Below are 14,611 nucleotides of genomic sequence, written 5' to 3'. Positions count from 1 at the left end.
AATGCCACAACTACTGTCACAAACTGGATGAATGTGAAGTATTTTGTTAAAGGAGGATGAAAGTGTAATTAAGTAGCACTATTGGAGTGACTTTGATGGTTATTGGACTCAGGATTAATTCATTTGGATTCCCGCTGTATGAAGAAATTAAAGGACAGCGCGGAAGTGGAAACAATTCACAAAGGGATTAAACTGTTTAAAACACATTTTGCCGATGCAGTTTATGTGGATTCAAAAGTCGTAAATAATCTACAAAATGGAGGAGACCGATCTGATCGGAGCAACTGTGACAAATAATCCAACTGAAACCGGCATGGACAATGACTATGCTTTAAAAATGCGCTTATCCAGAAAAGCCCGGTTTGGACACTTTACGGGCAGAAGAAACATTTCTATTAAAGAAATAATTATATATTTCTGTCTTTTTATGCCTTTAATAGCTACTAAGTTGAATTGTTATTCAAGTCAATTATTTTTTATATTTTTATTTTAATGTAGAGACAAGGCTTTTAGTGAAAATCATGTATTGCTTTACAATTATGTGTAAAAGAAAAAAAAAAAAAAAAAAAAGTCTAAATATGATATTTGGCCTCAAGGCATCTGAGGCCTGGCGCCCCCCCTGCGATCTTTGGTCAGATCCCCAAGGGGGGAGTGCTCCCCAGGTTGGGAACCACTGCTTTAGGTGGTAAAAGCATCAATCTGGTGCACTTTGACAGACAGCGGACAAAAGGCACTGGAGAAGTTCAGTTCTGTTTCCCCTATATACAAAAGGTGACGGCGCAGCGCCGCTGCTGAAATATGCGCGCCGCTGCTAGGGGGCGCCAGCCAGGTACCCAAAAAAATAAATATATCTTTCTTTTACTTTTTATTTTTTTATTAAAATAATAATAAGTGGCGACCCTTTTTCAATTTTGATTGTTTGTTATGTGGATTTGTGTTACTGTATGTTCAATAAAAGTGTATTTTTGCTAAATTTTAACACATTGCCATTGTATGTACTAGGCAGGGCCGATTTTTGGCATAGGCGACACAGGCGGTCGCCTAGGGCGCCAGATCTGGGGGGGGCTGCGCTGTGGCTCTGGGAGGGAAAAAACATTTTTGACCGTTGGCACTCGTCCACATTTTCGGCCTTGATGTAACAACATTCATAATTAAGTAAATGTAACACCTTTTTCACCCCGGTTACACTTTTAATTTGCCCTGTACGATGGGCGCTGTAAGTGATGAAAGTGGGGCATGTTGGTTTATCAGGCGCCCGCAGCTCACAGCCAAAGTGCGTGCGTGGGAGCGAGAGAGCGAGCAAGGGAGAGGGCGCACTGGTACCGGCACTGTTGTTATTAGAATCTGGTGCTAGCAGCGCTAACGGATATAAGACGTAGATGTTTCTACAACCAGGGTGGAGGAGAGCTCTCCTGTCAGACTGAGAGGCTCAATGAGGTAAAGGACTCGGAGTGTTTAGATAAGTTAATTTTAGTCTAAGTTATCTCAAAGGGTCTCAAACGTTTTGACCGCAAATTATGTAAACACATATTTCCAAGGCACTCCTTTATAATTTACACACACACACACACACACACACACACACACACACACACACACACACACACACACACACACACACACACACACACACACACACACACACACACACACACACACACACACACACACACACACACACACACACACACACACACACACACACACACACACACACACACACACACACACACACACACACACACACACACACACACACACACAGCATTTTAGTGCTGTGGGGGGTGGGGCTGACACACAATCTGGGGTCTCATTTATAAAACGCCTTGCATAGGATTCAATTGGGAAGGTTGCTTACGTAGTACAAAGCAAAAAAATAGGTACAGAAATGTTCCGACATTTTCCGATTCACAAAATGTTGCGTACCGGCGAGGGAAGTGCGTATGGCACTTCCTACGCCTGTTTCCCTTTATAAATTATATATCGACTCGAAATGCGGCGCAGCTTCTGCGGGCTTCACGTAACGCCCATATTTGCCTATAAATAGTCAAAGAAACGCCAATTCATTTTAACTGACTGCATGAAGAAGATCGCAGGAAATGACAACAGAACAGCTAAAAAATACATCTTACACCAGGCATCCTCAAAGTCCGGACTCCGGTCCGGATCCGGACCGAACGACAACTGTCTCTGGACTCTGAGCGAAATTATACTTTTCATATGTATTATCTGTATTATCTGTGTTATTTTTGAGACAACGCAACGAGTCAAAATTCTCCGCTGTGTACAAACAGCGCTCTATCTGTCTGTCTGTCTGTGTGTGTCTGTGTGTGTCTGTCAACGCATTGGTCCAATCACATTCAGCATCCCGTCAGCGTTTTTTCCCCCCCACCAACACTCTGCGAATCAGAGGCACAGTAGGGCGGGTCTTCGCGGAATGCGGGTGGGAAAAATGTGTTTAAAAAAAAAAAAGTCAGAGCGAGAGTTAACAGCTCATCTAGTTGCATCTGTACTGTAGCTAGCAGCCTAGTTTCACCTACCGGGGACCCCGGGGCGGCATGGGGTGGCAACTGCCACCCTAAAAATAGGCCTTGCCACCCAGTTGGCAGCTTTGTTTTGAAAGAAAAGTTGTGGCTCATCGGACATTTATGAGAGAACGTCTCTAATGTCCGAGTGCAAGTGAATGCAGCACAAGACACACGTCTTGTAACGCACGTCAACCCATGGCGCGAGCGTTGAAATATGATTGGCGGCGATTTCATTTGAACGGTACGGCGCAAAACGAGAAGCATTCGGACCATAGACTGATTCGGACCTAAGTACTGAAGGAATGAGGTATTTGCGGTCTACAATGACAGAGAAGAGACTGTCAAGTTTGGCTGTACATTGAATCAATGGCTGTTCATTGAATCAAAACGCACTAAAGCTTTGGATCTTACTAATTTGGTGAGGCGTTTTGCTGAACAAAATGGTAATCGCGGCATTCAGCTGTAATAGACATGATGCTCTGCTCACGGGATGAGCATACAAAACTGTTAAGATGATGACCTTACGAGTTTTTTCTTTGTGGGGGTCTGCCCCCAAAAAACTGTTCTAAGTCCTGAGAAAGTCAAATAAGACGGTGTGTAAAACTACACTGCCCAGCCAAAAAAAAGTAACCACTTTTTTTTAACTAGGCCAGTAGGTAAGGACTTTCCACTGGATAATAACTGAAGTATAAAATAATGCATGACTGAAGTGATGGAGACCATGTTTGAAGGCAAACAAAAAGAGGAAATGACAGGTCAAATAAAGCAAATCCCCCTCTCAGATTCCACAGCAACCAGAAGAACATAAATACTGGCTGGTGATTTGATTAATCAGCTTTGTGATGGAATACAAAATGCACAGTGCATTTCCTTAGCTGTGGATGAGTCCACTGGCACCACTGACAATGCTCAGTTGCTGGTGTTTGTGAGTTTTTATGATGAGGCAAAGGGGGAGTTTGTTGAAGATGAGTTGGGCCTGACGAACCTCAGTGGACACACAAGGGGGCAAGACACTTATAAAGCAATGATGGGAATGCTGAATGAAAGAGGGTGCGGCTGCCTTTATTCATAACTGTGCAGCTCTGCGACTCTGAGGGATCAAGCACAGACGCAATAACAATGAAAACTGCTGCACACAGATTATTTTTGTTTTTGCAACCTCGTGTTAAGAATCTTGTTGCAATTGTTTAAAATGTTGAATGACCGTAATCATCGGACCTTTGTCTTATTAAAAACATTTTTTTGGACCTTTAACATTTGTATTTGAGTACCCCTGTCTTACACCGTGTCAGATTTGGGATGCAGTTTGAACCAGAGTAGCAGCATGGAGGTCGGATCGTCACCAAAATAAATAAATAAGTGGTCCGAAAAAGGTTAATGACAAAAAAAATACACATAAACTTCCTCAGGCAGTGTGTTTGTACCGAGGACAGGAGACACCCCCTTGATGAAAAACTGTAAACCGAAATGATCGGGGAATCCCTCCGGAGTGGAGTCATGACGACTGGATCTGAATTATTTGTTTGTATTTGGTGGTTTGTGTTCCAGCTGTCGATCAGCAACTATACATCCATAATCCACCAGTTAAAGGAAATACAACTAATGTGTTATATTAGCTGTTGTGGTGCCGAGGAAACGGAGTCGGAGGCGGTGTGTTTAGAATGGAGTTCCACTTTTTATTATAGGTCAACATCCAGAAGGTAATACACGTCTGCTCTGCATGACAAGCTAGCAGGACTGAATAGCTAACGTTACATGTGTTCCCACTAAAGGGTCCGTGTAGCAACACAACAAGCAAGGTGAATTATGGTCCACAATATGGTGTCACCACACAAGCTCCCCCAGAATTCACAAGTAAACAAAATTCGTATGGCGGGGAGGAACCACATGCCTACCCCCACGAGTCCTGCGCACCGGAGCCGGCACAGTGACTTCCGCCTGTGCGGCCCCCGTCAGAGGAGGGATCGGAACAACAGGTCCACACCCCCTGACAGGAATCAAAGCCGGAGGGCGGCCCCGTCTCGGCGGTCGAGCCAGCACCACCGGCCGGTCCACGTCCAAATGAGCAGCCTTCACCCGGTCAATCGAGACGTGCTCAGCCTTGCCGCCCATGTCGACCACCAGGTGCTTGTCACCGTTCTCCAAGACCCGTAAGGTCCATCGTAAGGGGGCTGCAAGGGGCCTCTGTGTGCGTCGTGCCGTATGAAGACGTGCCCAGCCGAGCGTAGCTCTGCGGGAACTTGGGACCCTGGGGCACCTTGCTGCGAAGTCGGAACCGGAGCGAAAGCCTCCGCTGCGTCTCTCAGGAAAACCCGCTGGGCCGTGGCAGACCAGGGAGCTGATGCATTCGGGAGGAAATCCCCTGGAACTCTCAGCGGCTGCCCGTAGACTATCTCCGCTGTAGAGCTTCAGTGATGCAAACACAGGTATGGTGAAAAAAGAGAGAACTATTCGAAGCAGGATAAAAACAGCGTAATATACCATCTGACAAAGGGCTGTGCTATAATGCTTCAATTAACTGGCTACTCTTTATAATATACTCGGATCAATAGGAGACAGAGATGTTAAGTTATAAATCAAGGGTTTTTATTATTGTTTACAGCAGGGGTGGGGAACCTTTTTCCTTTCAATTTTTACAACATCCTCCGAGGGCCGTACAAATGATTGAACTCAACCTCTGCTTAAAAAAACAAAAATCACAGCCAATTAATTTGGCCTTTCTTTCATGCTGTGCAAAGAAAAAGCAACCTCTTAATCCAGATATTTTACCATGACTCGCATGCATTCATGTGCACAGTGTGGCATGACCACCAAAACAGAAAGATATGGACACAAGATGTGTGCAAATGTATTTAGTATCCATGTGAACATTATTTAAGTGGGGGGGACCATTTTTTTTTAAATATTGAAGTTAAAAGCATCAATCTGGTGCACTTTGAGAGCAACATGAGGAGATCTATGGGTACATCTTTCAACACCCATATGAAAGAGAACTCTAAGCAGATTTTTCTTTTTGGATATTTTACAAATCACTCCCCTTTTAAACTCTATTCTTGTTATTTTTAAAAACTTTTTTGTTACTGTCATATAGTATTTTATGCCTGTTTTTCATTTAGTCTCTAATGTCTCATTAATTATAATGATCATATCAAGATGTGCCTTAACCTCAGAGCTGAGGTTATTTGAGCCTCTCAGGAGAGAGCTCTCTTCCACCTGGTTGTAGAAAAGCTCTTTAAATTCGTTAGCATAGCTAGCTAACCAGATGCTAATAACAGATCGCCAGTGTGCTTTCAACTAAAGACACAGCCTCGCAATCACTGCGGCATGTGTACGGCTCCTTATGGGTACTGCAATGTTTGAAGAGCTGGAGCGGCGTTCCGGTGCTCTCCGTAAGCACTCTAGTCTACACTCCTTTCAGACGAGAAATAACCACTTGAAGACACGTTACGCTCGTGTTGTGTTCAAGGAACCTGTCCCTGGCCAGGAAAAACAGGCACTCGCTTGTTTAATTATTTTGAGATCTAGATTTCTTCTTCTTTTTTGAAGTGAGAAGTTGTCCGTCAGACAGACGGACGGACCCCCCCCCCAAAAAACGAAAACTCTTCGGTTCACCACGAATTACACAAGTCACCCAAAGCAGCGTGTCTCTCAGGAAAACCCGCTTGGCCGTGGCAGGCGTGTGCAGCTTAACCCCCAAACCGCCTGCCACGGCGTTCCAGAGTTCGGAAGTGAACTGAGAGCCCCTGTCTAGGGCTGCACGATTTTGGGAAAAAAATCTAATTGCGATTTGTCTGACAAATACTGCGATTGCGATTTGCGATATTTGTTTTTAAGCGACCCAACGTAAGTTTATTGTAAAATGCGGCCATAACTCCGGCTATGAAGGTCGTATCAACATGCTCCCGTCTCTAGCACCCCCGCAGCCCGAGCTACGAGTGAAGGAACTAAACATACATGAAACTTCCGTTGGGTTGCTTTAAAGTCAAGCTTCAGTTTAAGATTCACCCTGTAATAGAAACATGTGATGGAGCATTACTAACCTGACTCAGATGGTTTGTTTCACCAAACCATGTAGGAAAGCTCCATTGGAAGCCATTTGGAAAGGGCAGGCACTTTCAAAAATACTTGGCAGGTGATTGGATCAATCTGTCTATCACTTTCTATCATGGGCCACTTCTGATTGGTTAACAATGGCTGGTACATGTGGAGCACAGCACTTCTGATTGGTGTGGATGACTTACACGCAAGAAGAAAAAAAAAAATGTTAAAAAATATCGCAGGCTTTGCGACTTGATTATCGTATCATTTCAAATCGCGGTTTCGATTTAAAATCGATTAATCGTTAAGCCCTACCCCTGTCTGAGGAAATGTCAGAAGGAGTGGCAAAACGACACACCCACGTTGCAATGAAGGCCCGGAAACGGAAGTGCCGCACGGCCAAATAAAGTCAGAGGAGCTGTCGGTCAAAGGCGCTGTACCTGCGTTCTCTGGGCGTCAGCTGGCGGCTGAAAAAGGCTAGCGGCTGCCAAGCGCCCTCCACCCACTGCTCGTGCACTGCGCCGACCGCGTAGTCCGACGCGTCCGTGGTGATGGAGATGGGAGCCGTAGATGATGGGTGTGCCAGCAAAGCCGCCTGAGCCAACGCGGTCTTGACCTCAGCAAAAGCGACGTCCGCCCCTGCTGTCCAGTCGATCGCCTGGACGGGGGTCTTTCCTTTCAACGCTTTATACAGCGGCCGCATGATGTGTGCGGCCCGGGCGATGAAACTGTGGTAGAAGGTCACCATCCCCAGAAACTCACGGAGCGACCGGGCTGTGAGCGGGCGAGGAAAAGCCGCAACAGCCTCCACCTTCGCTGGCAGAGGTGTCGCACCGCCCTTGGTGATGCGGTGCTCCAGGAAATCAATTTCAGACACCCCAAACTGGCACTTTGCAGGATTGATGATTAATCCGTGTTCATTGAGCCGCGTGAAAAGGGCTCGGAGGTGGAACAGGTGCTTCTGCACTGAAGCGCTGGCGACGAGTATGTCGTAGAGGGAGACAAACACAAACGGCAGGTCCCGCAGCACCGAATCCATCAGGCGCTGGAACGTCTGAGCGGCATTCTTGAGCCCAACAGGCATCTGCAGGAACTCAAAATGTCCAAAAGGTGTTATCACTGCTGTCTTGGGAATGTCCAGGGGGTGCATGGGCACCTGGTGGTATCCACGCACCAGGTCCACCTTGGAAAACACCCCAGATGCGCCGAAAAGTCCTGAATGTGCCGCACCGGATAGCGGTCAGGCGTAGTGGCGTCGTTGAGTCGGCGGTAATCCCCGCACGGGCGGAACCCGCCGTTCGGTTTGGGGACGACGTGCAGGTGGGAAGCCCAAGTCTGTCGGAGCGGCGGACAATGCCCAGGCGCTCCATGGTTGCGAACTCCACCCTCGCCAGAGCCAGCTTAGAAGGGTTCAACCACCGGGCCCTGGCGTAGACAGGAGGCCCCTCGGTAGTGACGTGGTGCTCCACGCCATGCTTAGTGGTAAGCGCAGAGAAGGTGGGCAGCGACAGGTCTGGAAACTCGGCCAACAGTCTGAGAAACGTGTCTGCCCCCGACAGCGAGCCCGACAGTCCGTCGTACTCTGCGCTGCCAAGTGTGCACACGAGGGAAGAAAACGTTAAGGCATCAACCAAACGCCTATTCTTAACGCCCACTAAGAGTCCATGAGCACACAAAAGATCCGCTCCGAGGAGGGGAAAAGAAATCTCCGCTGTCACAAAATCCCAGCTGAAATGCTGTCCTCCGATGCACAAACACATAGGCCTCACGCCGTACGTGCAAATGGGACCGCCGTTAGCCGTCGTCAACCGCGGTCCGTGCCCACCACGGGTGATGTCTTCACTCGACGCGGGAACTACGCTCCGTTGAGCGCCCGTGTCACACAGAAACAGGCCCCCCAAAACGCTGTCGCTGAAGAAGAGGAGCCTGCCCGTGCCGGGGGTTTGTAGCTGCACGGAGCGATGCATTTCTTAGCCATTGTCCCGAAACGTGCGTGGTAAAAGCACTCTCTGGTGTCTCCACGCCAGCTCGAAACTGCCGTGTCAGGCCCCCGCCATGCTCTCTTGCCTGCAGATGGGCCACTGAGCGTCGCGGCTAACGTCTCTGCCCCAGGCTGTTGTGTAGCCAGGAAAAAACAATCCGCTTCATCAGCCAAGGCACGGGGCTCCGTGACAGGCGTGTTGCCCAGCGCCATCTGGACCCGGGAAGGTAAGTGACGCAGGATAATCTCCGTGAATAAAATCCGGGGATTTTCCCCCCTAGCAGATTTAGCATTTTCTCCATAAGCCGAGATGGCTTGCTGTCTCTTAGGCCTTGAATGTCAAGTATCTGGCGGGCCCTCTCCTTAGCAGGTAGGCTAAATGTCTTAAGAAAAAGAGCCTTAATCGCCTCATATTTGCCATGGTGTGGGGGGTCTTTGATAAAACCAATCAACCTGGACGACGTGGAGCCTCCTAGCGTTGCTACAACATGGTAGTATTTCAGGTCCCTGTCACGGACCTGTCGGCAGGCTAAGTGCGCTTCCACGTGTGCAAACCACGCCGCTGCGGCATTCTCCCAAAACTCCGGCAGCTTTACGAAAACATCGTGCTCAGCCATGTTCGCTAATTTTCCAGAAACTTTCTCGGAAAACTGGGGGTCACCAGTGTGGTGCAGAGGAAAAGGAGTCGGAGGCGGTGTGTTTAGAATGGAGTTCCACTCTTTATTATAGGTTAACATCCAGAAGGTAATACACGTCTGCTCTGCATGACAAGCTAGCAGGACTGAATAGCTAACGCTACAGGTGTTCCCACTAAAGGGTCCGTGTAGCAACACAACAAGCAAGGTGAATTATGGTCCACAATATGGTGTCACCACTGTACAATTTACCACATATGTTGTTCTTAGTTTCCATACCTCCTGTGTTTTACGAGCGACTTATCAAGTAGACTATTGGCAAACGGCATAAAACATGATTAAACGTGATATAAAACCATGCTCGTATCTACAACCGATAGAAATGCAACACGGCGTCAGTTTAGATGTAATTCTGTCCTCCTGCTCACCGCATCATTTATGAGAAAACATTTCATAACATTAATACAACATATTTGAGGTGGTTTTAAATAAGGTGGTCGCAAACAGGCGTTTGTTTAATCATTTTAAGATTGTCTTTATTCAATGTTTGAAAATGAATTCTTCATATATGACACATAAAAGGTAACATTTTATTTATGGTATTATTTCCACATATTTCTCTCCATTCTTCCTTCTGCCAACGGCGTCGCAGTTTCTCGTCTCTCCCGTCTTTGTGCTTAGTGCGTACGCATGGGTCAGAGTTTGCGTGGAGGACCGCACGTTTTCCCGTCAAGTTAGTATTTTATAAAATCGCAAACATTGCGTAGAAACTGGCGTACGCCATTTTTTGATCGTATATCCCTTTTTAAATGAGGCCCCAGGTCAGGACACTCCGCGTGCACGTGCAGCAGCGTAGCAGCCAAATTAATAATATAGCGACAAGCGGGAGACAACGTGTGAATTTAAAGTGAAATGGAATTGGTTACAAAACCTAACTACACATCTCGATTCTCCGGTGTGGCAGTATTTTGGATTCAAGCCAAATCAACGAGGCCAACCTACGGACTTGATATACCGCGCATTTTAAACTACACCTAAAACACAACCACCCCATTCCGTTTTCCCAGCTGGTAGTAAACACGGCAGCTGGAGAGCCCACACCTTCCCGACAGTTTACAATCAAAGATGCATTTGCCCGACAATGCAAACATGTCTACTTGAGCGGGTCTCCCTTGAAAAAGAGATCAATGATCTCAAGGGATACACCTGGATAAATAAAGGCTTGAAATGAAATGAATGTTGGTGTTCCTTGCTCGAAAACTTTGAAATACAGATTTGGATATGGCCTGTTGAGGCATCTGGGTCTTTGTATGGACAGCGGACTGTACACTTGACTGTTGTTTTAAGGATTTTTTTTTTGCTTGTGAGACAATGTGTGCTCATATTTACTTATTTATTTAGATATAGAGCTCGATAGATAGAGAGAGAGAGCTCTGTTTTCCAGCCTGAGTCCATTTAATGTATTGTTTTGGTTGTGTTTGATTTAATTAATTTAATTAATTTGTTTTATTTATTATATATCATTTATATATTTTAATATTATTTCACATTTCATTTGCAATGTTGAATGTTCAATAAAAAGTTATGTTTGAAAGGATGTACTTGAATTATTATATATTATCATTATGTCAGTGGTCTAAAATGGTCGTAGTGCCAACAATATTATCGTTTATCGCAATAATTTCCAGGAAAATGTATCGTCCAACAAAATGAATTATCGTGACAGGCCTACTTAGCCCCTTACGTCACTACGACCAAAGAAGAAAGCAATGGAAAAAGATAAATCTCCAACGAGGCGTTCTGGGGCAGCATAGATAGGTATTTTCTGTGTTAGAGTTTTACTCGCTACAGGGTGTACTTTGAGGGTTTGTGGCTCTGCAGACCGTTTACATGCAGAAAAACCTTCATAACACACAGGGGGACGGGTAATAACCAGAAAAGCATGACATGGGACCTTTAAAGCTGTATACATACTTGAAAAGGAAAAGACGTCTTCCATGTGCTTATGTGCAATTCATGTCTAATGTTGAAGTTGTTTAATTAAAGTAAATAGAAGTCCAGGTAGTTTGCTATGGGAATTCTTCTATTTTAGACCTAAGGACACACTGTAGAGAAGGTTTGGTGTGAGAAGCTATAAATCAGCTGTCATCACAGATCTAGTAGTATAGGAAGTGATTGTCATCTGATTAAAGCAGTAGCCAGTTATCCTTACCTTGCCTCTACACAGGAAAGCCATTAATGTGCACCACTGCTCCTGCTTGTCCCCCACTCCCACCACCGGGGCCTTCTCGTGGGCCAGCAGGCTGACGAAGCGGGCCGCCTGTCGGGGGCTCTCCAGCAGGCGCCCCGCCCGCAGGACATGCACGTAAGAACACACTGGTCTGTTGACGGCGTTCTCATCCTGGGGGGGAGAAAAGAAAGAAAGAGACAGAGAGATAAGAACTTGAGTCGTGGCTGATTCAGGATCTCCCTGTCCACTGTCTGATATGCAACTCATATGCTGCTAGTTTCCTTTACTTCACATTTCAAATCAAATGAATAAAGAATCTATGCAGTTTGGGAATAAAAGTCTGTAAGTAAGTAAACCTAACATGTAATTGTTAGATTTTCCCCCCCAAAACAAGACAATGTAACAAACCTGTGCAAAAATCTTGACCATTTTGGATTGGTGTGAGGGACGTATCTGCAGGAATTCCCTCCACCACTGTTTGGCATAAACTAAGAACAGTCTCTCCTTCTCTGCTGTCCTCTGCCTCTCCAGTGATTGCTGAATGAGAAACACACACTTCAGTGACTATGTTTAGAGCTCAGCTCTAATGTTTCTCTCACAATGATGCCTTCAGATAAACTCTGAGGAACACTCCTAACGGCAGTGATTGAAATCTGTTGTAATGATTCACTAGTTGTTCACATCAGTTTTATTCATGAATAATCCTGAAGCCAATGAATAAACAGACAGAGAGATGAAGGGCTTGAGTGTGCTGACCTGTGTGCTGATGATGTCAGCGCTCAGAGTATCAGTGAGAGGGGGGTACAGCTCCAGACCCACAGTCAGAACTCCAGCTGGGACTTTACATTCACTTCCTATAGACACGGAGATGTTTAATAAAGCTCTAGCCGAGTCACTAAGAGCAGGGAAGAGACAAAACTGCAGATTCTAAACCGTATATTTGTAGCATATGTAATTAATTTACAGGTAGTAGACACGTATAACTATTTATATTGTACAACATCTGTTTCAAAGCTGAGGGTTGGTACTCCTCTAGGGAGCATAAGATTATTAATGGGAAAGAAAAGAAGAAAATATAGTTTCTGACCTAAATGTATAATATTTATTTATAATTCTTTTTCTGATCTTTTGCATAATGCCTTAAACGTTATTCGGTGTTCTCCCAAAAAAATTGTTTTAAAGGAAAACAGAAGCTGCTCCATTATTATTATGCGCCAGAGAGGTCAGGAAAGCTAAACAGGTTCAACCATGAAATACCCCGCCAAAAAATGTAATACTATGTAACACAAAAGTTTTCAGTGTAGTCGGGATGATCAGCTTGTTATGTTAGGATTGTGATATACAGCATGACATTTCAGTATCACACTGTTGCTCTTGTATTTATCCCTTTTCCATACCGACTCCCATCAGCTCCACAGCAAAGCATGTCTTCCCATTGGGCGAGCAGAGGACAACCCTCCAGTCCAGGAAGTAGGAGGAGACCAGCATTGTCTCACTGGAGGTGTCCGTCTTGATCAGCACCAAATGAACCGGGTCACACAAAGACAACATGGTGGTCCCGTCCGCCATTGTGCTGCCTTCACCTGCAGTGCCAGAAGTTATTACAAAATTACAAAGTCAGCATAGATCATTTATTAATCAACTGTATAACAACCGGTAAGGTCCTGATTGGTCCTGTGTACCTGTGCCCTCTCTGTGGATCTCTAAGAGGAAGCCCTCCCTCAGGTCCGGCTCGCAGGCACAGGGCACTGGCTTCGAGCGGAACCTCTGGTTACGGAAATGCAAGTAGACTGTAAACGTAGAACACACCTGACCAGGTAAAGGCTCTGGCTCCTGGAGGTGCTCCAGAAAGGCCTTCCCACCAAGCACTTGGAGATACAGGTGCCGCCTGGATGGGTCAATATTGGCTGCAATTATTTAAAAAATGTTTTCGGTTAAATGTTCAAACAACAATGACAAAAAAGTGAAGAAAGGAGGCATTGTTACAATGTTGGTTTATTTAGACTTTTAAATTATGTCTCTTACTTTTTTTCAGCTGAGTAATATTCTTGTCAACAAAGTGAGTGGCAGGCTTTGGAGGGGATCCTGGTTCTGCATCTGTGAGTACGTCCTACCAAAGTAGACCAACATGACTGAAGTTATTCAAGAAAGTGGTTATTGTGATAGGAAGAATTTACGGTACCGTAATTTTCGGACTATAAGCCGCGCCTTTTTTCCCATTTTTCGACGCTGCGGCTTATATAACGGTGCGGCTAATCTATGGATTTTTACAGCTAACGGCCACTAGGGGACCTCCTAAATCTATGGATTTTACAGGTTACAGTCCACCACCTTTAACTCTATGGGCTCTATGGCCGGTCCGCGCCCCCCACCTTTAAGCGGCGGGCTCTAGCAGGAAAAGCTGGAGGCTGGAAAAGAGTGAGACAGGTAGCGCGCAAAAGTAAAAGTGGAACCGAGAGTGGTACGAGAGACAGAACGAGAGCAAGACAGACAGACATTACGAGAGCGAGACAGTTTGTCCCCGTACCACTGCTTGAAAACCACTGCTGTAGATCACTGCCGGTACGTGCGCTGGGAGCGCACCGTTTAAGTTTGAAAGTTGAAAAGTTTGTGTGTCTGAAATGCTATGTTATACAGTACAGTTTACACAGCACAGTACATGTTCTGTAGCTACTATTGCACTAAATGGTAACACTTGAATACGTTATGCAAATATGCAACTTGTTTGTTGAAATGTTAATAAATGGGAGCTTCCTCAAACAGCCATCTCTTTCCCGACAATCCCCTCTGTGCACGAACCCTTACATATGGTAATTAAACATTAAAACACCTGCGGCTTATAGTCCAGTGCGGCTTATATATGTACACATCATTCAATTTAGCTGCTGCGGCTTATATTCAGGTGCGCCTTATAGTCCGAAAAATTACGGTATTTTAAAATGTTGGAATCAAATTAGTTCAAGTGAACTAATCATTAAGTATGTCACTTGGAAAAATTGCCTGTTAAAGGATGGCCAACCTGGGTAAACTGTAGGTCCTTCATTACATCATCTATGATGCCCCTGTGCTGCAGAGCACGTAGAAAATCAGCCTGGGACAGAGAGCGATGTGCAGGCCCGTGGTCCTCCCTCACAGTCTCAGCTAGCACCTCTCGGATCCTCCCATGGATATTCATCTGATAATCAAAAAAGACATAATA

General features: G+C 45.6%; 1 protein-coding gene across 3 annotated transcripts in view; it reads right to left on the bottom strand.

Annotated features, from left to right (window-relative positions):
- Window positions 1-14,611, bottom strand: part of cep76 (centrosomal protein 76) — a 35,688-nt gene that overhangs the window by 7,144 nt on the left and 13,933 nt on the right. For 2 of the 3 annotated variants that reach the window (XM_079693195.1, XM_079693193.1), the window contains exons 2-8: window positions 14,432-14,587; window positions 13,438-13,522; window positions 13,095-13,319; window positions 12,810-12,995; window positions 12,169-12,266; window positions 11,821-11,949; window positions 11,395-11,583 (exon numbers count right to left, since the gene is read on the bottom strand). In XM_079693195.1, the coding sequence (XP_079549321.1) occupies window positions 11,395-11,583; window positions 11,821-11,949; window positions 12,169-12,266; window positions 12,810-12,995; window positions 13,095-13,319; window positions 13,438-13,522; window positions 14,432-14,587 (1,068 nt within the window). Of the gene's footprint in view, window positions 1-3,569; window positions 4,935-11,394; window positions 11,584-11,820; window positions 11,950-12,168; window positions 12,267-12,809; window positions 12,996-13,094; window positions 13,320-13,437; window positions 13,523-14,431; window positions 14,588-14,611 lie in introns of those variants that run through there. The other variant, XM_079693194.1, reaches the window with a different exon arrangement.

Source organism: Notothenia rossii (assembly GCF_949606895.1).
Source record: "Notothenia rossii genome assembly, chromosome: 7".
In the NCBI taxonomy this organism is placed as follows: domain Eukaryota; kingdom Metazoa; phylum Chordata; class Actinopteri; order Perciformes; family Nototheniidae; genus Notothenia; species Notothenia rossii.
The sequence above is the reverse complement of the archived record's forward strand: the minus strand, read 5'-3'. Positions and strand labels throughout refer to the sequence as shown.